The sequence below is a fragment of the Orcinus orca genome, chromosome 7, assembly GCF_937001465.1.
Source record: "Orcinus orca chromosome 7, mOrcOrc1.1, whole genome shotgun sequence".
Lineage (NCBI taxonomy): Eukaryota > Metazoa > Chordata > Mammalia > Artiodactyla > Delphinidae > Orcinus > Orcinus orca.
In genome coordinates this window covers 33209304-33234666 of record NC_064565.1, presented here as the reverse complement: position 1 = coordinate 33234666, position 25363 = coordinate 33209304, and the positions used below count along the sequence as shown (strand labels likewise).

Below are 25363 nucleotides of genomic sequence, written 5' to 3'. Positions count from 1 at the left end.
TGTTGGTGGGAATGTAAATTGATACAGCCACTATGGAGAACAGTATGGAGGTTCCTTAAAAAACTACAAATAGAACTACCATACGACCCAGCAGTCCCACTACTGGGCATATACCCTGAGAAAACCATAATTCAAAAAGAGTCATGTACCACAATGTTCATTACAGCTCTCTTTACAGTAGCCAGGACATGGAAGCAACCTAAGTGTCCATCAACAGATGAATGGCTAAAGAAGATGTGGCACATATATACAATGGAATATTACTCAGCCATAAAAAGAAATGAAATGGAGTTATTTGTAGTGAGGTGGATGGACCTAGAGTCAGTCATACAGAGTGAAGTAGTTCAGAAAGAGAAAAACAAATACCGTATTTTAACAGAATATATGGAATCTAAAAAAAAAAATTTTAAAGGGTTCTGAAGAACCTAGGGGCAGGACGGGAATAAAGACACAGACCTACTAGAGAATGGACTTGAGGATACGGGGAAGGGGAAGGGTAAGCTGGGACAAAGTGAGAGAGTGGCATGGACATATATCCACTACCAAATGTAAAACCGATAGCTAGTGGGAAGCAGCCGCATAGCACAGGGAGATCAGCTCAGTGCTTTGTGACCACCTAGAGGGGTGGGAGGGAGGGAGACACAAGAGGGAAGAGATATGGGGACATATGTATATGTATAGCTGATTCACTTTGTTATAAAGCAGAAACTAACACACCGTTGTAAAGCAATTATACTCCAATAAAGATGTTAAAAAAAAAAACAAAAGAGAAGCTCTAAAATTATACGTAAAATATTTTTTCTAATAAGTCAAGACAGCTGTGTGGTTTTTAGTCTTCATTCTATGTGCTGTTATTTGATCTCAAGTCATCCTTTGTGTCCCTTGTGTATGGAAGTGTGTGTGTGTGTGTGTGTGTGTACGTGTGTGTGTGTGTGTGTGTGTGTGTGTGTGTGTGTGTGTGTGTGTGTGTGTGGTGTGGGAGGTTGCACAGGAGGCCTCAGGGAGGCCTATGAAAAGGAAAGGAAGAGGTAACTGATGAATAAAACTTGACCTATTTGAAGAATGAATTTTGGTCAGTGTCAAAAGCCAAATGTGATTCACTGTAAAAACCACTCATTTATCACCCTGCCTACATGTTTGCTTTCTCCACTAACGCTATTATATTCCCTTTAGTATACCCTACCACCATGACAATTTACTCAGTCCTGTACAGATCCTTATTCTTTTTCAAGGAAGTGGCATGCTGCTCTCATTTCTAAGCCCAGATGTAATTTTTTTAAAGAAAAAGACAAAGTGAATGGCCGTTAATTCTTAATTAAGTTTTGCTTTTGTGAGATCACTTTTTGAAATTCATCAGGGTGACCTACACTGAAGACCCAAAATATTGTACTCTCCTCCCTACCCCTTACCCCTCGAGACTTGCCAGCAAGACAGGTTGTCTAGGAAAATCTCATTACTGTAGGACTCACTGTCTAAGCAACTATTAGCAGAGAGAGAAAGCAGGGAGCAAAGTAACACAGGTGACTGTCTGCAAATTGACACAGATTAACGGTTCTTTGTCCAGATCCTGATGGAATACTGGAGAGCTGCAGAAAGTCATTTTCAGATTAAACATTGAGAATAGAGTTGAAAGATGATACATAGGCATGCATGAATTACAAGTGCCACACAACTAGAACACCCGTAAGTAACATTTATCTGATCCAAGATTACATCACTAGGAACGGTTCTAAACAAGCTCTAGCATGTTCCTGCAGCTGACAGTTTATTTAATTGGGAAGGCTATTAAACCATTTGATTGCAGTAGGCAAAACTATGAGACTGTAGGACCTTATACATAACCACGAGTTTATCTTTTTCTCCTTGTATTCAAGGAGACTAATTGAATTCATCCACAAAGCACTGGATTTTATTGTGGATGGAGTTAGTTTCTCTCCAGGAATCAATTCCCATTTTAAAAGTAAGCCTAAAGTGTCTGAGCTTCAGCCAGATGTTCCTGAGAAGAGGGTGATTAAAATGGTTTCTAATCCCATGGTGAATATTTTCCTCACAATTCTCGCATTCCACCTTGAAGAGTCAAGACAAACCACCCTTCTGTATTATAGATTTCTGAGAAGATTGTTTTAAAACACGTTAATCTAAAACAAATCTTCATGTGTGTAAAAAGAATTTGGGGAGAACATGAGCTTGATATGGACTTATATACAACATTGAGGTTAATAAAATGATATTTATTTATGGAAAGATAATGGTGTATACTCTGGAATTATGACCATTACAGTTAATTTAAGAATTTTTTTTTAAACTTGTGATCACTAAGAATTTGGAATTTTTCTCTTTCTTTTAATATTTATTTATGTATTTGGCTGCGTCGGGTCTTAGTTGTAGCACTCGGGCTCTTCACTGCGGTCTGCAGGCTTCTCTCTAGTTGTGGCACGCAGGCTGTAGCACGCACGGGCTCAGTAGTTGTGGCGGGCAGACTTAGTTGCCCTGCGGCATGTGGAATCTTAGTTCCCCAACCAGGGATCGAACTTGCGTCCCCTGCATTGGGGGTGGATTCTTAACCACTGGACCGCCAGGGAAGTCCCTGGAATTTTTCTTGCATTTAAACTTATTGCTAAATCTTTATTTCCAATGATATTTCAAAGTGTAAGTTTGTGATACCAACTAAAAATAGATTCATTTTTGAAGGAGTAGTAGAAGTAAAATGACAATTTGCCCCATGGGAGCCCAACCCTGAGGCATAACAAACACATATCAACACCAGAACCACGAATGCTCAACCTTATGAGTGATATAGGGCACTTTACTAGTCTATGATTTGCCCAAAAGTTTGCTTGGCCAATAATCTTTAATTTCCATAATTGTATGATACAGAGATCGCTGATCTTTCTGTTGGTGACTTCGCAGCATCCACACATTAAAATTCAGGCATCTAGTACGATTGTTTTTGACATTTTAATTCTATTACATTTGCTACTTAAATTTCAGTCTTTAAATACTATTGTATAAATCTGTCCATGCAAGGCAAGTGACTCAGCAGGTGTGATTGTCCTTTGTAATTTCTTTCCATAGAAAAACACTAAAGGAATTTCAGTCTGTGATGCATACTGTTGTATAAGAAGTCTGGAAATCAAATTGGCCCGAAGTGGGAGAAATTTGGATATAATGACCAACCTACAAAAAATATTATTTCCGTACTCCAGCTGAGGAAATCAAAGATCAGAGAAATTATCATATTCAATGAAATCTAATGAATAAGGTAAGCAAGGCAGGAAGGCTATGATGCAATCACAAGGCCTCACAGAGTCCTTGGAAAGAGCTAGAAATGATGAGGTTGGGTTGATTGGGCAAAGCTTTAGCATCTCTCATTTAGAGCAAAGCAACTTTGTGTGCAACTGACTTATGTTGTAATTTTAAGTAAAAATTTGTTTGAATAAAAGATAAGTAGCTTAGAAAATGTACTGCACAACACATAAGGGGATCAACCATCCTGGTTTGCCTTAGAACTAAGAACTTAGAACTAAGGAGGTTTCCAGGACACAAGAATTTCAGTGCTGTAATAGGGGAAATCCTGGAAAAATGAGGTTGGTCACCCTACTACTCCACCTTGATTTGTTGAAGCTAAAGATTTAGCAGTTGGGAAATAGTACACACTGAGAGATCTAATTTATGTGGGACATGACCTTGGTCCACAGCTTCATGTGATTCAGCATTGGGAGCATGTGTACGACTCCCCAGGTCTTGACTTAGTGCAAAAGAGATGTAGCTGCGTATTGACCCATCTGAATTTTTCTGTGTTCACCCTTTTCAGAAGCATGCATAAATATCTGCATATAGATATTAAAATCAGGTTGTTATAAATAAATACCTGTATGCAGATATTACTATTATATTGTTTTATCTTTCTTATTTCACTGGAGCAAGGGATTTCAAGTATTTTTTACTACAATCCAAAGTAAGAAATGAATTTTACAATGCCACTCAGTACACAGATCATATATAACTGGGACAAAGGTTTCAAAAAGCATTTCGATGTTTCTTACTAGCCTTCAGAATACTACATGTAGGGACTTTAGGTGCTACTGAAGTTCAACATCATAGGCTTCCACTCCTGCAACCTGCCTCTCACACTGAATATTTATCTTATGGCATGAGGCTGTGGTTCTCAGACTGAATGGAGCATGAATGTCACCATGGAGCATGTTAAAGTTGGCAATATCATGGTACATCACAGAGACCTTTATTTTGGGCTTGATTATGAGCTGGGGATTAGGAACTTGGTTTTAACAAGTAAGGTGGACATGGTGATTCTCTGGCCATGCTGAAGAACACTGCTTCAGGGCTATCGTCCCAAGCTATCCCACGGATTTTACATTGTCATTGATCTACTATTGTGCTATTAGTTATTCAGCAAACCAGTATGTGCTCCAAAACTGTGAGAGATACTCACAGTGAGGGGTATAGGCCTCACATTACTGGAATGTAGTTAAAAGAAACGCAAAAATTGGAATATAATATCATTCTTATTAACAAACTTATATGAATGTTCAGTGCAAGGTTTGATTTTGTTTTCTCCGAACATTCTTATTATTCTTATTAACAAACTTATATGAATGTTCAGTGCAAGGTTTAATTTTGTTTTCTCCAAACAACAGGTAACCATTAGAGAAATGTGTGCAAAAAAGTGACACCATTTATTGCTGATTATAAAGATTGGTGTGCAGAGGGTGAGATAAGGTTGAGACAACGCTTCGGGAGTCTGTTGCAACAACCCAGGTAGGTGATGGTTGGTTAATGTGCTAAAGAGTAGGACTGAAGATGGTTCTGGGTGCTCAGGACACAACAAGCACTGAGAGGCATAATTTCTCATTGTAGGTGAGGTAGACAAGCAGATGATCATCCCAGTGCAGTGCAGCATGTTCTGTGCTACTGGTATTTACGAGTTACAGTGATTGCAGGAGGCAGCAACCCACTCAGAAACATTCTGGTATGCATCACAGCTCTATCTCAGAGCAAGCATTGGAGGGACTGTGGATAAGCATTTGGCCCCCAAAGCAAGGTGGCTGGAAAATAAGATGAGCTCAGAATCTTGAATTACCTTTTAATAAATGTTAGGATATAACATTTAACATTGCAATAGATTAGTGACAAGGAGCATAACTTCCTTCTGTTTTCAATAGTGAAACCCATAGGCTCTAAATCTAGATTTATAAAAGGCAGGGATGCTATAGTATTTTTTCCCAATTTTTATAATCTTCTTTCACAGTCTATATATAATGGAATCATTTCTTGAAAATCCTCAGGACCTTCTCTAAGACAACCTGGAGATTGATGACTTACCTCCCTCTGACATTGCTGTTCAATTAGGTAGAGGTCAGGGAGACATCTGCTTCATATTTCACCAGTGAGTATTAAGGTCTTCAATGAAAATGAAGGTCCCTAATTTTAGGTCTTGGCACGCAAAAGCAAATTCAACTTTCATTTATAAAATACGGTGGTGACAATTTGTTGACTTTCTCCACTAATTTCTTCATTTTAAATTTTTAAAAAGTCTCCCCTTATTATTTATTGCCTTATTTTGTTACTTGTAACTTCCCTCTGCGACCTTCCTGTTTACCCTCTTTTACATACAGCTTGACCTCTGGATCAAATGCAGTGGAGGGTCTCATTAAATGCTGAGCAGCCAGTTTTGACAAACTCTACTTTCACACAAGTTACACAAGAGAAATACATAATATAATTTTTATGGTTGACTGCCTTGAGAAAATTTAGCACAGCAGAAGCATAATTCATTCAAGAGAAAAAAGTCTCTTTAGCTGAGTTATTACCTGAGTGGAGCTCTGTAGCTGGAAATAAAGTTTGAAAGCTTCTGCATACATAAGGAATACAAGTGGATTTGACTCATCAATAACGTGGCTAAGTTCAGAATCAGGGTTTAGGGGATTTCCCTCTAACGAGCAATAATAGTATTCATTGTACTTGTGTCTGATGTGACAGAGTTCCTGTCCTATACTTAACACATGCCAACTCATTATAATCCTAACAGCCCTATCATATGAACATTATTATCCCCACTTACAGATGGGACAGCTGAGGATCGGAAAGGTTACATAAACTCCCACAGTGTCACATTGCTGGTAAACATCGAATCCAAGTCTGTTAAATTCCATAGCCGAAGCTTTTCCTATGACTTCTGTGAAATTTTTACTCTTCATCCTGATTAGAGAGTTTGTTCATCACTGAGTGCCTGTAAACCATCTATTTGATGTTCTGCACACTGTTTGTTGGTGCAAGCAAGAGAGAGTACTAAAAGTACAGCAAGAGGTAATCTGCTGCAAAGAGAAACAATCAAAAGGTTTTAGTCTTCAGAAACTCCATGCAGTGATCATACTAATAGAGCAGTAGATGAGGAAGACGGGAGCCAGAGCTGATTCTGAGGCTAATCGTCAAACACATGAGAATGTGTATTCCTTGCCAAATCATTTATTTGCGGTTGTTTGCAAAGTCTAATTGTATCACACTACGGAGGCTGAAATGCTAAGTAAAATGTGTCTTTGCCATATCTATCTATATATAGTGAGAGAGAGCTTTGAGTTCCTCAATCCAATATTTTCGTATATCCAGTATAGTTATAAAGGTAGAACCACACTGCTGTAGCATTTTAAGAAAGAGTCATTTTGCAAGTAAATGAGAAATAAACATAGGACCTATAGCTTGGAATGTATTATGCACTTTTTTCTACTTATTCCTGGCCTACCCCCTTTAAGCATCTAATTCATTTGCTTCATCTATGTTAGGACTTTTTGTTGCAAGAAGTAAACTTAGTTGTTCTTCAGGAAACAAAGGAAGGAAAGTGGTCCGTTACCAGAAAAATGAATCCTCAGAATGCATAGGTGTCAGGCACTTGGATTAGTACTAATCTCTCATCTCCACTGCTTTCTATGATTCTGGCTCACTCTTTATCGGTGAACTTTTTCTGCTATTCAGCCCACCTGACAAGCAGAAGATGGTCATGCAACGGTACCACGTTTTTACGTCACTAAAGAAACAACATAAAGGGACAGGTATTTTTAGTACTAAGTTCAGTTTTCTTGAAAATGAACACCAATTTTCTTGTTTTACTCAGATTTCCAACTCTTGGCCCAATTAATGTGATCAAGTGCTCAAAAAATACAAACATGATTTGGGGTTCCCCCATTTGGTATCTGAGGTCAAATGAGAATCACCCTGAGTAGAATAAATACTCCAAAGGTGATCCACTGTACCTTCTTTTGTTGATTTATTCAAATTACAGCCTCTGTGCCCAAAATATCTTCTTGTTTTCAAATTTCTCTCCAAGTATATTTATAATAAACCTTATCTAATTATATTTCTCCATCTTGACACAGTTGATGGGATGACTTTGGCTTTCTCATTTAACTAACCAAAATGGATCACAGCATAACCATTTAGGTTATGGCAACAGAGGTCAATCTGAAAAGATTAAATTAGTCACACTAACATCTTGCTGAGATTAGAGAAACTCTGCTTTTGTCACTTATTACCTAACTTATAACCTATTTCCAGTCTGTGCAATCCCTGCATAAGAGCCCTACTTATCTACCTTTTTTTTTTCACTATATACCTTTTAATTCATAATACTTTTCCCATGTTCTTTGTGTAATTATTTTGTTTTCTGTTAACTGCAGAAATTTAAGGCCATCTGTTTTTATAAACCTATATAAACATATAAATCTCTTGACAATAGGGGTGGCATTCTAGTAGTTTTGCCTAAATACTTGTAAACTTCTTACAAGAAGGACTTGATATCTTTGGCAAAGATATTTCCTCTGGACTGAATGGATGTCTTTTGGAGGCCTTGTATCAGTACTGGTCTGAGCAGGGTCTATTTTCCCTTGATCATATTCACTAAAACATTCTTTCCCCAGGTGTCAGCTGCCTTCTTGCCACCATCACCTTAAGACCAGAGCATAGAATTTGATCACCAACCACTTAAGCATATACATCACCTCTTCTGTGACATATCCATAATAAAGTTTAAATTCAAATTTCACTTTTGTCTCTCTGCTATAGATCACTTACCAAAGTCATCCTTTCCTTTTTCAACTTAGCCTTCAACTTGTGCATTGTTTCCTTCTGCAATAATTTCAACTAGAGATTTACATGTAAACTAGATATGAGTAAATGCACACTCTGGAAGGCAGGAAAGAGGCAAGGAAACTATGGACAAAGTCCCTAGTGCAAACTCGGGCCTTGAAATGTCTTCTCTTATGTAGTGAAAAAAAAAGTAAAAATTAGCTTGAATTTTAAACTTTGTTCTCTTTATATTGTAGTCCTCTTCTAAGACTGGACTACAGTTCCAACAAATAATTCCACATAAGTATACCAATCTATTGTGTATCACCAAATTATACAAAGAATGATTTTTGCCAGCCTCATATCATATTGGGCTCTGAAAGAGAACACATGGTGGCAGCTCTGGGTGCAAGGCAACGCAGATTCTCCAGTTCCCAACAGCAGCTGTAGAGAGACTTTCAAACCCAGAGGAGCCATAGAAGACATTTGCCATGAACACATTAAGACCAAACTTTATGCTCTATAAATTAAGGCAACTTTGGAATGGGAAAAAGAAGAGGTTGAGAGACAACAGTTTTTATTTTGTGGACTGTTGTGCACATGAAGATGAGTTAACATTAATAGGAGAAAGAAAAGTTTTATGTTTAAATATAAAGACTCAAGACACTTTCAGAGGAATTCAAAAAGCAAGGTAGTATACCACCATATGCCAAAAAATGAGGCCAGTGAGAACAATTGGCTGCTATGAGAACAGCATAACTCTTAAGGGAAAACAGAGGGCTAAGGCCACTCTCTTTCCACCATCTGGCTCCAAACTGTGGCTGTTAGTCAAGCAACTTTGGTAGGAAGTAGAAAGGGAGGTGCTTCAGCTTCTATAAGGGAATGAGATCTAACAGGGTAGTTTTAACCAGAAACATGCTGAGAGGGCTGGGATTACTCAGTAATGACTTGACGACTGAAGATCAAATTCCTAACAGGGATGGCAGAGAAAAAATTATACATACTAGAATTTTAGCAGTAATAACAGAATAATATGGAAGTTGGCATAAAGATTTGATGTAGGCTCTCATGGAACTGCTTTTGGCCGGAGGTATCAATTGTCAGGAGTAAAGGAGGAAGAATTGTTTCAGGGATGAAATGTTGGCAGTGCATAACTTCATAGTTTTGTGACACTCAAAATCATCAGATAAGTTAAACTTATAAAATGCCTGGCTTGGATATTTTGGGGGTTTTTTGTTGCTTTTTTTCTTATTTGTATTGTATCTGGTGAAAGCAAAAAGCTTATACTACATCTTGTGGAACAAAATTTAAACGATAGGCATGGACGAAAGTGTAGGAAGATGAGGCATCGGAGGAAGGTTGCAGATGTACAATAATGATAGTCAAGCTCTGGATTTAATAAGCCATGAAACTGGGGGTTTGAGCCAATTTGGTAGCCATGTAATGAGGACTAGAGATTCCAAGTGAAATGTAGTTTACATATAACTTGCCCTTATATTTTATTGTATTTTATTATTGAAGTATAGTTGATTTACAATGTCAATTTCTGCTGTACAGCAAAGTGATTCAGTTAAACATACATACATTCTTTTCCATATTCTTTTCCATTATGGCTTATTACGGGATACTGAGTATAGTTCCCTGTGCTATACAGTAGGACCTTGTTGTTTATCCATTCTATATATAATAGTTTGCATCTGCTAATCCCAAACTCCCACTCCATCCCTCCCCCAAACCCCTTCCCCCTTGGCAACCACAAGTCTGTTCTCTATATCTGTGAGTCTGTTTTTGTTCCATAGATAAGTTTATTTGTGTCATATTTTTTATATTCCACACATAAGTGATGTCATATGGTATTTGTCTTTCTCTTTCTGACTTACTTCACTTAGTATGATAATCTGTAGAACCATCTGTGTTGCTGCAAATGGCAGTTTCATTCTTTTTTATTGCTGAGTAGTATTCCATTGTATATGTGTGTGTGTGTGTGTGTGTGTGTGTGTGTGTGTACACACACACATCTTCTTTATCCGATCATCTGTCGATGGACATTTAGGTTGTTTCCATGTTGTGGCTATTGCAAATAGTGCTGCTATGAACATAGAGGTGCATGTATCTTTTTGAATTATAGTTTTGTCCAGATATATGCCCAGGATTGGGATGTCAGGATCATATGGCAACTCTATTTTTAATTTTTTGAGGAATATTCATACTGTTCTCTATAATGACTGCACCAATTTAGATTCCCACCAACAGTGTAGGAGGGTTCCCTTTTCTCCACACCCTCTCCAGCATTTGTCATTTGTAGACTTTTAATGATGACCATTCTGACCAGTGTGAGGTCGTACCTCACTGTAGTTTTGGTTTGCATTTCTCTAAGAATTAACGATGATGAACATCTTTTCATGTGCCTATTGGCCATCTGTATGTCTAACTTGCCCTTATATTTTAAATGTTCTCTTGATTAGTACTAAGACCTTTCAAGATGCAACATGCTATTCTGTCATAACCAATATTCATGATTCTGGAGAATATCTAGTTTTCCCAGCTCCTTCATGTGCTTCTCAATCTTAACTACACATTAGACTTAACTAGGAAGTTTTTTAAAAGTCTTGATGCCCGGGCCTCTCTCCAAAATAATGCATCTCTTTGGGTAGTACCTGGACAAATGGATTTTTTTCCCCCAAGATCCCTATATGATTATCTAGCCCAACCTAAGTTGACTGACACAAGCACTGAATTTCCACTCAGGAGTTGCAGCCTTAACCTTCAACCTGGAAAAATGAAGGCAGCATTTTTGTATACCTAGAATCTGTTTCTTGTGTGTTATAATTTTCCATTCATTCATTATATCACTTTAAATAGCAGTGACTGCACTTCTTTTAGGTACCAGTATTATATTAGATACTGAAAATAAAGCGATGAGGAAAAATCTTAGCACCAGACTTAGTGGAGTTGATAGTATTAGGGAGGAAATTTACGGGTGAAATAGTCACTAAAATAAAGATAGAATTACAAGTTGTAATACATGTTATAAAGAGAAGGTGTAGGTTTTGATGGGCATATAACAAGGATCCCTGATTTAGATTGGTGAGGGAGTGGGAATAATTTTTATGGAATTCTTTAAGCAGATACCTAAAGGGATGAGATATGAGTTATTTAAAAGAGTGTGGGAGGTAAAGGGATTCTGAGCAGAAGAACCATCTCGTACAAAACCCTGGAATAAGAAAGAGCAGCCATATATTTGAGGAAATGGAAGAAAGGCACTATGTTGGAAGCAAAGAAGATTATGAAAGATTAGTAAGGTATATGCCTGGAGAAGTAACAGATGTCAGCTAAAGCAGGGTTTGGGCACCTTGCTAAGAATTTAGATTTTAAATTGCTATTTTTTTTCTTTTTATTTGTATATTCAGTAGGACACCACTAAAAGGGTTTTAGGTAGTGGAGGCCATGATCTAATTTGCAAATTCAAAGATTATTCTGACATTCTGGCTGTTGTCTGGAGAATGATTTCAAAAGGGACAAATCTGAAGTAAGATCGGGTCATAGACAATTGCACTAGTTCAAGTATAAGATGACAATAATGTGAATCAAAGAGTTACAGAAACAAATGGGTGAAATTGAGTTATAGTTTGAGAAAAAGATTGTGGTAGGGAGAAGGAAATGTTACAGGATTCTGGACCTTCCACTTACTACCTGTGAGACAGGAGGAAGTTATTTAACCTCTCTAGACCTCGATATATTCATCTATAGAATGAGGAAAATGCTATTTCTTTCTTAATGTCTAAACAAATATATAGTAGTCAACTGTTGATCTCCAAAAGACCACCAGAAAAAAATATTTTGATCTAGTAAAACTTAGTTTAGTAGATTTACTAAATGGAGATCACCTTGACAGAATCTTAGTATCTCCTCAAAAGAAGCATGACTGGGGAAGATATTTATATCATTTTAGGGCATGAATTGAGTGATTTTAAGGTGGACCTTGCAAGTCGCTAGAGCGGTTGGGATTGGGCAGAGTATGACAGTGGCTTTCGATTGATGGGCATAGCAATATGGAGTAATTCTTCACATTGCTCTTGAGGGGTGAACTATGAGAGTTAATGCACAGTCTTATCTTTCAGGGACAATCAGCTAGTTTTTGCTGTTATTTTATCAATATTGTTTAGCACATGTATGGGAAACAACGCCAATTCCACAATTGTTTAACATGAGAACAGGTAGTGTTTTCAAATCCTTTTAAGATGTTAACATGCAGGAACTTCAGAGTTTTTAAAGAGGGGAGTTCCCTGGTGTCCTAGTGGTTAGGATTCTGGGCTTTCACTGCCATGGCCAGGGTTCAATCCCTGATCGGGGAACTGAGATCCCTCAAGCCGTGTGGCGTGGCCAAAAAAACAGAACAAAAACAAAAACATAATTATTAAAATAAACCAATATATTGAGACATTATATATTCCAATAACATCCAAGTTGATCTCTGTCCGATATATATATTTCATAAAAGAAGGAGATATTAAAACAAAATGCCAAATAATAATAATTTTAAAAGTTAAACAGTGATAAATAAATATTTAATATTATTTAATATTTAAATTATTTAATATTAATATTTAAATGTTGTAATTCTTAGACCATGCAAGCACTACTATTATCTTCACATTGAGTGTTAGGGTACATGATGCTACATATAAATTCATTTTATTTTTTAACTATGAATATATTTTTCTGCTTGATCTGATTTTGATTTACTGTTAAAATCAATATTGATTTTGTTAACTCAGATTTTAAATCTGTTTTGATTTCATATCAGAGTACTGTCCAACAATATCCACATCTGCTTCTCCTTGAATCTCTTCTGTTAAGGTATTTACAAATAACTATAGGCTAAAGCAAATATTCAAACAGAAAATCACCAGTGAATAATCATAGATAATATTAAAATAACATGGTCCTTGTAGCAAGGCAAATAGCGCTACACAGAATAACATTTCAAAATTATAAAATTTAGGACTTACTTTGCTTCTAAAACTTATTTCTTACTAATACAATACAATTTGTAGAAAATGTACAGTGCCTGGAGACTTATTAATTTTTTTATTATAAGATTGACTTACCATTAACAGCAAACAGGTTCATGAAGACATACTTATAACACAGCAATGATGGCTATAAGCAAGACTGAGTGGTTAGATTGTGACCAGACCTTTTTCCTAGAAATGTCCAGCCTTAGGCTTCAACACTGAGTGACAGTGCACCCAGTTCTTCTTTTCTCTGTGACACTAGTGGATTACCCTGCACTATTCTATGTTTCTTGTTAGGTTTTAATTCTTACAGGATTATTAAAATATTATAACAGTTTCCTGATTTCTTGCCTGGTTTTTCTAGGGATATAGGATTTGGAAAAACACTTAAATTTCCAGAGAAATTACAAAGGAATTAATGCATGGAAACACTGTTCCTATTCCTATTTAAAACATGTTATAGGATTATGGGGGTTTCTGGTCAGTTCTAACAGTTGATGAACATTAAACACTTAAAATACCACCTCAAAAACATTAAATGCCCAATAATTTTACCTGTAATTATTATTATTGGGGCAACTATTTGATGAAGTGGTCACTTACTGAGCAAAGGATCTGGTTGAGAAAAGAAAGGGAAGGTGAAGAGTTCTGTTTGGGGTGTTAAGTTTAGGATGCCTGTGGAATACTCTAGGGGAGATATCAAAGAGGTAGTTGGGCATAGGGCGTGTAGCTAGTAAAGGCTAATGTGGAGTAATAAATATTTCTGGTATGTAGATATTATTTATTTAAATTCATGAATGAGAATGAGGTCACATACAAATGCAGTACAGTGTGACGAAAGAAGAAGGCCAGGCTCAGGTACCGACTGAGATCTCTGGTCATCTGTGTATCCCCTGAACTGCATTTTCCATCCACATTGTTTTATCCTTTTAGTACAAGTGGACTGATTTTTAGTTTTTCCTAATAGTAGGCTGCCTATGCTCGGAAAATTACTTGGTCTAGATCCTAGTATCCTGCCTCACACTTGCTATTCTCTCTCCTTGAGCGTGGACCACCTGTCTTCACTTGCTATTCTCTCGCCTTGAGCCTGAACCACCTGTCTTCGATCTTCTGCTAAGGTCCTGTCCCAACCTGATTAGATCCAGAAATTTGACGTTGACCTTGAGTACTGTTCCCTTTTCACCTACTGTGCTACATCCACTGCACTGGGCTATGTTGACCACCTGTAACAAACTGAATCAAGCCTTTGATAGCCACATGCTTTTGAAGTCCTGCCTATTCCTGACTTGTCCTTATTTCCATTTGTATATTTCCCAGAATGCATTTTGGCCATCTATCTAATGGTAACAGTCTTTGTAAAGGGCAATTATTTTTTGAGAGAAGGCATTGCACCATCGAGAAAAAATATAAATGTATTTTGTGTTATTTCTATTTTAAATATTTTTAAAATTTATATTAGAGTATAATTGCTTTACAATGTTGTGTTAGTTTCAGCTGTATAACAAAGTGAATCAGCTGTATGTATACATATATCCCCATATCCCCTCCCTCTAGTGTATCCCTCCCAACCTGCCTATCCCACCCTGCTGGGTGGTCACAAAGCACTGAGCTGATCTCCCTGTGCTATGCAGCTGCTTCCCACTAGCTATCTACTTTACATTTGGTAGTGTATATATGTCAATGCTACTCTCTCACTTCGTCCCAGCTTACACTTCCCCTCCCCGTGGCCTCAAGTCCATTCTCTATGTCTGCATCTTTATTCCTGTCCTTCCCCTAGGTTCCTTCCTTCTGCATCTTTATTCCTGTCCTTCCCCTAGGTTTTATTTTTGTTGTTGTTGTTGTTGTTTTAGATTCCATATATATGTGTTAGCATACAGTATTTGTTTTTCTCTTTCTGACTTACTTCACTCTGTATGACAGACGCTAGGTCCATCCACCTCACTACAAATAACGAATTTCGTTTCTTTTTATGGCTGAGTAATATTCCATTGTATATATGTACTGCTTCTTCTTTATCCATTCATCTGTTGATGGACACTTAGGTTGCTCCCATGTCCTGGCTATTGTAAATAGTGCTGCAGTGAACATTGTGGTACATGGTTCTTTTTGAATTATGGTTTTCTCAGGGTATATGCCCAGTAGTGGGATTGCTGGGTCATATGGTAGTTCTAGTTTTAGTTTTTTAAGGAACCTCCATACTGTTCTCCATAGTGGCTCTATCAATTTACATTCCCACGAGCAGTGCAAGAGGATTCCCTTTTCTCCACACCCTCTCCAGCATTTATTGTTTGTAGACTTTTTGATGATGGCCAGTGTGAGATGATATATCATTGTAGTTTTGATTTGCATTTCTCTAATGATTAGTGATGTTGAGCATCCCTTCATGTGTTTGTTGGCAAACTGTATACCTTCTTTGGAGAAATGTCTATTTAGAATTCAGCCCATTTTTGGATTGAGTTGTTTGTTTTTTTGATATTGAGCTGCATGAGCTGCTTGTATATTTTGGGGATTAATCCTTTGTCAGTTGCTTTGTTTGCAAATATTTTCTCCCATTCTGAGGGTTGTCTTTTCATCTTGTTTATGGTTTCCTTTGCTGTGCAAAAGCTTTGAAGTTTCATTAGGTCCCATTTGTTTACTTTTGTTTTTATTTCCATTTCTCTAGGAGGTGGGTCAAAAAGGATCTTGCTATGATTTATGTCATAAAGTGTTCTGCCTGTGTTTTCCTCTAAGAGTTTTATAGTGTCTGGCCTGACATCTAGGTCTTTAACCATTTTGAGTTTATTTTTGTATATGGTGTTAGGGAGTGTTCTAATTTCATTCTTTTACATGTAGCTGTCCAGTTTTCCCAGCACCACTTATTGAAGAAGCTGTCTTTTCTCCATTGTATGTTGGAAGATTTTTAATCACAGTTTCAATTTCAGTGCTTGTGATTGGTCTGTTTGTATTTTCTATTTCTTCCTGGTTCAGTCTCGGAAGGTTGTGCTTTTCTAAGAACTTGTCCAGGCGGCTGATCGCAGTCCCGAGGTGAGGCAGATCTCTGAGGTGCTACATTATGGCTGACATGCAAAATCTGGTAGAAAGGTTGGAGAGAGCAGTGGGCCGCCTGGAGGCAGTCTCCCAGGCCTCTGACATGCACTGTGGGTATGCAGACAGTGCTGCAAAAGCAGGAACGACTCCATATGTGCAAGCATTTGACTCACTCTTGGCCGGTCCTGTGGCAGAGTACCTCAAGATCAGTAAAGAGATTGGGGGAGATGTGCAGAAGCATGCGGAGATGGTCCACACGGGTCTGAAGTTGGAGCGAGCGCTCTTGGTTACTGCCTCTCAATGCCAGCAGCCAGCAGGCAATAAGCTTTCCGATTTGTTGGCACCCATCTCTGAGCAGATCCAAGAAGTGATAACCTTTCGGGAGAAGAACAGAGGCAGCAAGTTGTTCAATCACCTGTCAGGTGTCAGCGAAAGTATCCAGGCCCTGGGCTGGGTGGCTATGGCTCCCAAGCCTGGTCCCTATGTGAAGGAAATGAATGATGCTGCCATGTTTTATACAAACCGAGTCCTCAAGGAGTACAAAGATGTGGATAAGAAGCATGTGGACTGGGTCAAAGCTTACTTGAGTGTATGGACAGAGCTGCAGGCTTACATTAAGGAGTTCCATGCCACTGTCCTAGCCTGGAGCAAAACGGGGCCTGTGGCAAAAGAACTGAGTGGATTGCCATCGGGACCCTCTGCTGGATCGGGTCCTCCTCCCCCCCCACCAGGCCCACCTCCCCCTCCAGCCCCCACCAGTTCAGGCTCAGATGAGTCTGCTTCACGCTCAGCACTGTTTGCACAGATTAATCAGGGGGAGAGCATCACACATGCCCTGAAACATGTATCTGATGACTTGAAGACTCACAAGAACCCTGCCTTGAAGGCTCAGAGTGCTCCAGTACGAAGTGGCCCCAAACCATTCTCTGCATCTAAACCAGGAGTCAGTCCTTCCCCCAAACCAGTCACAAAGAAGGAGCCAGCTCTACTTGAACTGGAGGGCAAGAAGTGGAGAGTGGAAAATCAGGAGAATGTTTCCAACCTGGTGATAGATGACACAGAGCTGAAACAGGTGGCTTACATATTCAAGTGTGTCAACTCAACATTGCAAATCAAGGGCAAAATTAACTCCATTACAGTAGATAACTGTAAGAAACTCGGTCTGGTGTTCGATGACGTGGTGGGCATTGTGGAGATAATCAATAGTAGGGATGTCAAAGTTCAGGTAATGGGTAAAGTGCCAACCATTTCCATCAACAAAACAGATGGCTGCCACGTTTACCTGAGCAAGAATTCACTGGATTGTGAGATAGTCAGTGCCAAATCTTCTGAGATGAATGTCCTCATTCCTACAGAAGGCGATGACTTCAATGAGTTCCCAGTCCCTGAGCAGTTCAAGACCATATGGAATGGGCGGAAGTTGGTCACCACAGTGACAGAAATTGCTGGATAAGCGAAGTGCCACTGGGTTCTTTGCCCTCTCCCTCACACCGTGGGACAAATCTGTATCAAGACGGTTCTTTTTTAGATTTCCTCTACCTTTCTGCTCTTAAACTGCTTCTCTGCTTCGAGAAGCACAGCTACCTGCCTTCACTGAAATATACCTCAGGCTGAGATTTGGGGTGGGATAGCAGGTCTTTGATCTTCTGCAGGAAGGTGCAGCTTTTCCGTATCAGCTCAACCATACAGCCAGTCCATTTTTCAGGAACTGCACATCAGGACAGGTGTGTTTTAGCTTTCAGCCTTTGGGGTTATTTGACCAACAAATAGTCTTCGGGGAAGGATAGAGCAGTCCCCAGGAATTAACAGATCACAATGTTCACACAAGTTAATCTTTTTCTAACAATGAGCGTGAAGGTAGCAGAAGCTGGTGTGATCCTAGTTGGTTCTCCTAACTTAAACTAATTTTCACTATTGACAAGTGAGGCAAGGGTTTGCACGGGACCAAAGGCTGAAGCTTGGCCATCTAGCATTCCAAGCAAAATGATTTCCTGTAAGCATTCCTTTTCTTCTGCATTCCATCCTGCATCTGCCCGAACCTGAGATAGTAGGTTGTCCTGTGTTAGCTGCTGTGGTGGTGCCCTGCACCCAGGCCAGCTAAAGGAGTCTTGGACCCTTCCTCTCTCTGGGGCCCCTGCCCAGCACCTTCCTACAGAGATGACTTAAAAAGAGAGAAAAAAAAAAGGAAAACCACACCATTCCCAGGAATCTGGCTTCCCTTCCTCCTTCCATGCTGGGTGCCCATCATCCGTCTTCATTGCTTCCTTGCCCTGTCATGCTCAACAGCTTTTGGCTTCTGTCTGGGCACCTGAACAGAGGACTAAAATCTCCATTGCAGGCTGGTTTTAGGTCTTGTGTAAAAATCTTGCACAGCATTGCTAATGTAAATTTCAGTTTTTCCTCTAGGACAAACACTTTACCAAAATATGCAACTTCTTTTGGTGGGAAGAGAGATTGTCCTGTGATTTCTACCCATTTCCTGAGGCCTGAGGAAATGAACCTTTATGTACTTAAAGTTATACAGAAAATAGAATAAAATTAATACCAAAAAAAAAAAAAAAAAAGAACTTGTCCATTTCTTCCAGGTTGTCCATTTTCTTGTAGTAGTCTCTCATGGTCCTTTGTATTTCTGCAGTGTCAGTTGTTACTTCTCCTTTTCATTTCTAATTCTGTTGATTTGAGTCTTCTCCCTTTCTTTCTGGATGAGTCTGGCTAAAGGTTGATCGATTTTGTTTATCTTCTCAAAGAACCAGCTTTTAGTTTTAATGATTTTTGTTATTGTTTCCTTCATTTCCTTTTCATTTATTTCTGATCTGATCTTTTTGATTTCTTTCCTTCAGCTAACTTTGGGGGTTTTTTTGTTCTTCTTTCTCTAATTGCTTTTGGTGTAAGGTTAGGTTGTTTATTTGAGATGTTTCTTGTTTCTTGAGGTAGGATTGTATTGCTATAAACTACTCTCTTAGAACTGCTTTTGCTGCATCCCATAGGTTTTGGGTCATCATGTTTTCATTGTCATTTGTTTTTAGGTATTTTTTGATTTTCTCTTTGATTTCTTCAGTGATCTCTTGGCTATTTAGTAGTGTGTTGTTTAGCCTCCATGTGTTTGTATTTTTTACAGTTTTTTTCCTGTAATTGATACCTAGTCTCATAGCGTTATGGTCAGAAAGGATACTTGATACGATTTCAATTTTCTTAAATTTACCAAGGCTTGATTTGTGACCCAATATATGATCTATCTTGGAGAATGTTCCATGAGTACTTGAGAAGAAAGTGTATTCTGTTGTTTTTGGATGGAATGTCTTATAAATATGAATTAAGTCCATTTTGTTTAATGTGTCATTTAAAGCTTGTGTTTCCTCATTTATTTTCATTTTGGATGCTTTGTCCATTGGTGAAATTAGGGTGTTAAAGTCCCCTACTATGATTGTGTTACTGTCGATTTCCCCTTTTATGGCTGTTAGCATTTGCCTTATGTATTGAGGTGCTCCTATGTTGGGTGCATAAATATTTACAACTGTTATATCTTTTTATTGGATTGATCCCTTGATCATTATGTAGTGTGCTTCATTGTCTCTTGTAGTAGTCTTTATTTTAAAGCCTATTTTGTCTGATATGAGATGAGAATTGCTGCTCCAGCTTTCTTTTGATTTCCGTTTGCATGGAATATCTTTTTCCATCCCCTCACTTTCAGTCTATGTGTCCGTAGGTCTGAAGCGCATCTCTTGTAGACAGCATATATATGGGTCTTCTTTTTGTATCCATTCAGCCAGTCTGTGTCTTTTGGTTGGAGCATTTAATCCATTTACATTTAAGGTAATTATTGTTATATATTTTCCTATTACCATTTTCTTAATTGTTTCGGGTTTGTTTTTGTAGGTCTTTTCCTTCTCTTGTGTTTCCTGCCTAGAGAAGTTCCTTTCGCATTTGTTGTAAAGCTGTTTTGGTGGTGTGGAATTCTCTTAACTTTTGTTAAGAGAAAAACTTTACTTTTCTGTAAAGTTTTTAATTTCTCTATCGAATCTGAATGAGATCCTTGCTGGGTAGAGTCATCTTGGTTGTAGGCTTTTCCCTTTCATCACTTTAAATATGTCCTGCCACTCCCATCAGGCTTGCAGAGTTTCTGCTGAAAGTTCAGCTGTTAACCTTATGGGGATTCGCTTGTATGTTATCTGTTGTTTTTCCCTTACTACTTTTAATATTTTTTCTTGGTATTTAATTTTTTTTTTTTTTTTTTTTTTTTTTGCGGTACACGGGCCTCTCACTGTTGTGGCCTCTCCCATTGCGGAGCACAGGCTCTGGACGCGCAGGCTCGGCGGCCATGGCTCACAGGCCCGGCCGCTCTGTGGCATGTGGGATCCTCCCGGACCAGGGCACAAACCCATGTCCCCTGCATCGGCATGCGGACTCTCAACCACTGTGCCACCAGGGAAGCCCTGTATTTAATTTTTGATAGTTTGATTAATATGTGTCTTGGCGTGTTTCTCCTTGGATTTATCCTGTATGGGACTCTCTGCACTTCCTGGACTTGATTGACTGTTTCCTTTCCCATGTTAGGGAAGATTTCAACTATAACTTCTTCAAATATTTTCTCAGACCCTTTTTTTTCTCTTGTCTCCTGGGACCCCTATAATTCAAATGTTGGTGCATTTAGTATTGTTGCAGAGGTCTCTGAGATTGTCTTCAATTCTTTTCATTCTTTTTTCTTTATTCTGCTCTGGGGCAGTTATTTCCACTGTTTTATCTTCCAGGTCACTTATGCATTCTTCTGCCTCTGTTATTCTGCTACTGGTTCCTTCTAGAGAATTTTTAATTTCATTTATTCTGTTGTTCAACATTGTTTGTTTGCTCTTTAGTTCTTCTAGGTCCTTGTTCAATGTTTCTTGTATTTCCTCCATTCTATTTCCAAGATTATGGATCATCTTTATGGTCATTACTCTGAATTCTTTTTCAGGTAGACTGCCTATTTCTTCTTCATTTGTTTGGTCTGGTGGCTTTTTACCTTGCTCCTTCATGTGCTGCATATTTCTCCATCTTCTCATTTTGTTTAACTTACTGTGTTTGGGTCTCCTTTTCACAGGCTGAAGGTTCATAGGTCCTGTTGTTTATGGTGTCTCTCCCCAGTGGGTGAGAGTGGTTCAATGGCTTGTATAGGCTTTCTGGTGGAGGGGACTAGTGCCTGTGTTCTGGTGGATGAGGCTGGATCTTGTCTTTCTAGTGGGCAGGTCTGCGTCTGGTGGTGTGTTTTGGGGTGTTTGTGAACTTAGTATGATTTTCAGCAACCTCTCTGCTAATGGGTGGGGTTGTGTTCCTGTCTTGCTAGCTGTTTGTTATGGCACATCTAGCACTGGAACTTGCTGGCCATTGGGTGGAGCTGGGTCTTAGCGTTGAGACGGAGATCTCTGGGGGAGCTCTCGCCAATTGATATTATGTGGGGCCAGGAGGTCTTTGGTCTAGTGTCTTGAACTCGGCTCTCCCACCTCAGAGGCTTAGGCCTGACCCCAGGCTGGAGCACCAAGACCCTGTCAGCCACACGGCTCAGAAGAAAAGAGAGAAAAAAAGAAAGAAAATAAATAAAAAATGAATAGTAAGGTTTTTTAAGTATTAAAATAAAACAATAAAAAAATTATAATAATAAAAAAGAAAGAGAGAGCAACCAAACCAAGAAACAAATCCACTGATGATAACAAGCACTAAAAACTAAACTTAGATAAACATAAAAATCAGAAACAAATCAGTCACAGATGGCAAACCCCAAGTCTACAGTTTCTCCCAAAGTCCACCCTCTCAGTGTTGGGATGATTCGTTGTCTATTCAGGTATTCCACAGGTGCAGGTACATCAAATTGATTGTGGAGATTTAATCCACTGCTCCTGAGGCTGCTGGGAGAGATTTCCCTTTCTCTTCTTTGTTTGCAGAGCTCCTGGGGTTCAGCTTTGGTTTTGGCCCTGCCTCTGCGTGTAGGTCGCCCTCAGACACCTGTTCCCACCCAGCCAGGATGGGGTTAAAGCAGTGGCTGATTAAGGGGCTCTTGATCATTCAGGCCAGGGGGAGGGAGTGGTACGGTAGTTATAATTGGAATGCAGGGCGAGCCTGCGGCAGCAGAGGCCAATATGACATTGCAACAGCCTGAGGCGCACAGTGTGTTCTCTTGGGGAACTTGTCCCTGGATCATGGGACCCTGGCAGTGGTGGGCTGCACAGGCTCACGGAGGGGTTTGGATAGTGACCTGTGCTTGCACACAGGATTCTTGGTGGCTGCAGCAGCAGCGTTAGCGTTTCATGCCTCTCTCTGGGGTCTGAGCTGATAGCCGCGGTTCATGCCCATCTCTGGAGCTCGTTTAGGCCGTGCTCTGCCTTCTGCGCGCAGACAGGGAAGGAATCACCTCTCCTTGCACGGTCCGAAACAATGGTCTCTTGCCTCTTAGGCATGTCCAGACTTTTCCCGGACTCCCTCCCGGCTAGCTGTTGCACACTAGCCCCCTCAGGCCGTGTTCATGCAGCCACCCCCAGTCCTCTCCCTGGGGTCTGACCTCCGAAGCCGGAGCCTCAGCTCCCAGCCACCACCTGTCCCGGCAGGTGAGCAGACAAGCCTCTCAGGCTGTTGAGTGCTGGCCGGCACTGATCCTCTGTGTGGGAATCTCTCCGCTTTGCCCTCTGCACCCCTTTTGCTGTGCTCTCCTCCGCAGTTCCGAAGCTTTCCCCCCCTCCCCATCTCTGCCAGTGAAGGGGCTTCCTAGTGTGTGGAAACTTCTCCTCCTTCACAGCTCCCTCCCAGAGGTGCAGGTCCCATCCCTATTCTTTTGTCTCTGTTTTTTCTTTTTTCTTTTGCCCTACCCAGGTACGTGGGGATTTTCTTGCCTTTTGGGAAGTCTGAGGTCTTCTCCCAGCGTTCAGTAGGTGTTCTGTAGGACTTGTTCCACATGTAGATGCATTTTTGATGTATTTGTAGGGAGAAAGGTGATGTCCACATCTTACTTCTCCGCCATCTTGAAGGTCCGTCTTTTTTAAATATTTTCTATACCTTAGCTTTCTTGGTCGTACAGAAATATCACAGAATGGAGCCAGAAGACTTTTGTTGTAATTTAACTCTTAAGAGTTTTACTATCAATACACAGTATAATTTTAGACAAATAACACTATCTGTTTTCATCTGAAAATTAAATGTAGTTATATTGTCCCAGGAGCCTCCAACATATTGGTAGAACAAAACAAAACAAAACAAAACAAAAAAGTGAAGGTGCTTTACAAATTATAATTGCTAAATGAGTTAAATCTTTTATTAGCATGAGTGATGAATATATTTTCAGAAATAAAAGTTATTTTTTTCTTCTCTATTTATAGTTTTTTTGTTTAATATCATGCATAATTACTTTTAATTTTTTTCTTAAGTAAAATAAAATTTTCAAGAACTTTGAGTGTAATGGACTAAACATGTTCCTCCAAAGGAAGCTTTAACTCCATTGTGACTTGATTTAGAAATAGGGCTCATAAGGAAGTAACTAAGGTGAAATGCAGTCATAAGGTTGGGGGCCTAATCCAATAAGTGTTCTTATAAGAAGAGACATAAGAGAGCTCTATCTCCATATGCAAAGAAAGAAGAGGTCATGTGAACACACAGCAAGAAGGCAGCTATTAGGAGTTAGGAAGTTAGGAAGAAAGCTCTCCCCAGAAACCAAACCCTGCTGGACTTTGATCGGGAACTTCCAGATTTGAGAGACATAAATTTCTGTTGTTTAAGCCATCCAACCTATAGTATTTTGTTATGGCCATAGCTGATATTAATAAACTAAATTATTATGTAGTAAATGATCCTTTCCTGTGCCTCCCCAAATTTCTGGTAACATATTATTTACACTATGTCGAAATTGGGCTTACATTATAGTCTCATCACTTGAATATAATCTTTGAGGGCTGGAGCTATATTGTTTTCAAGATTGTATCCCATTATAAAGTATATTGCTTAACACAGTGGGTACTTAGTAGGTGGTGGTTACTGCAAGTAATGTAGTATATGAACTCTAGGTCTATTACCATGGAAGAGTTTTGTTCTGGTTTTGTTGTTGTTGTTTTTGCATAATGACAGTTCTAGATCCATTTGTAAGAGATAGTTTGCTTGCTTTGTTTGTTTTTTGCTGCTTTGATTACCTAATTTTGCTGATAGTGCTTTAACATGATCCATACTTCATAGTGAGTAGATTTTGTTGCAATAAAATTATATCACAATCATTATTCTTCAGTAACCTCTTGTTCAATAAATAAACTAGGTAATATGAAAAGCACTGATTTCTGGATAGGTAACTACACTATCTTAGATACAAAGTCAAGAATCTAATTTGACAAAAGAAGAGAAATGTAAAACGGCAATACTCAGGCATGCATGAGTAAGCCACAAAAGACCAGAATCCTGCAAAACCATTCTACATGCAAGAGTGACAAGAGGAGAATGAGGGACCAATGCTACATGAATACAATAGCCAGCGCAAGAACACATTAGAATATAAAAGAGGTCATTCTTACTCTTTTTAATAGATTGGCTTCAGTAATAGTGTTTTTGCTGATATTGGAAAACTGCAGTTCTTCAGCCAGCATTATATTATGCGTGTCAGAAAAAAGGGCAATGTGTTTCATCTAAGCCAGAAAAAAAAAAGGAAGGGAGAGAGGAAGGAAGGAAGGAAAAAAGAAAGTGTGTGTGAATGTGTGTTATATTGTGGTTTGTGGAGGAATGCATAAGAAAACTAGAAGATAATATGGACAATTCCATTGTTAGTTTTCAGTGACTTAAGGGGTGATAAGCCTTGATCTCTTGCCTAGGTTATTAACATGGAGAGCAAAAGACAAGGTAACTGAAATCCTGTTACTCACTATCTAGTGATAACATTTAGAAGAGAGGATTTTTAGTTAACATGATGTTTCCTGATTTGGTGTTCAGCTGACAGTGACTCTCCTACTGGATGTTGGTAGATATACTGTGGGGAAAAAAGTATTTTGAAGCCACATGACTTTGGATGTCAATAAAAGATAACAAAGGCAAACAATATTATTTACAATATTATATTACATTGAAGTCTTGGCGCAATTCTTCAGTAATATATATTGCGAATCTCTGAGTGCAATATGATATTAGAAAATGGAACCCTCTACCAAAAGTATAGCATCTATTAATACTAGATGAGAAAGTGCTGGATTAGAATCTCTTGACATGTCAGAAATTTTGTCAAAAGTTCTAGATATTTTAGGAAT

The 25363-nt window shown here is 39.0% G+C and overlaps 1 protein-coding gene and 1 long non-coding RNA gene across 6 annotated transcripts in view; both read left to right on the top strand.

Annotated features, from left to right (window-relative positions):
• Positions 1 to 3079: 3079 nt before the first annotated feature.
• Positions 3080 to 25363, top strand: part of LOC125964939 (uncharacterized) — a 74291-nt gene continuing 52007 nt past the window's right edge. For 3 of the 5 annotated variants that reach the window (XR_007478263.1, XR_007478259.1, XR_007478260.1), the window contains exons 1-4: positions 3080 to 3262; positions 4659 to 4779; positions 4879 to 4990; positions 5307 to 5407. This is a non-coding gene — a long non-coding RNA (uncharacterized LOC125964939). Of the gene's footprint in view, positions 3263 to 4658; positions 4780 to 4878; positions 4991 to 5269; positions 5408 to 25363 lie in introns of all 5 variants that reach the window. The other 2 variants (XR_007478262.1, XR_007478261.1) reach the window with 2 other exon arrangements.
• On the top strand, positions 16101 to 18691 carry LOC101282292 (adenylyl cyclase-associated protein 1-like). Its single transcript, XM_049711973.1, has one exon. It carries the CDS (start codon positions 16150 to 16152, stop codon positions 17575 to 17577), a length of 1428 nt encoding a protein of 475 aa, XP_049567930.1. The 5' UTR covers positions 16101 to 16149; the 3' UTR covers positions 17578 to 18691.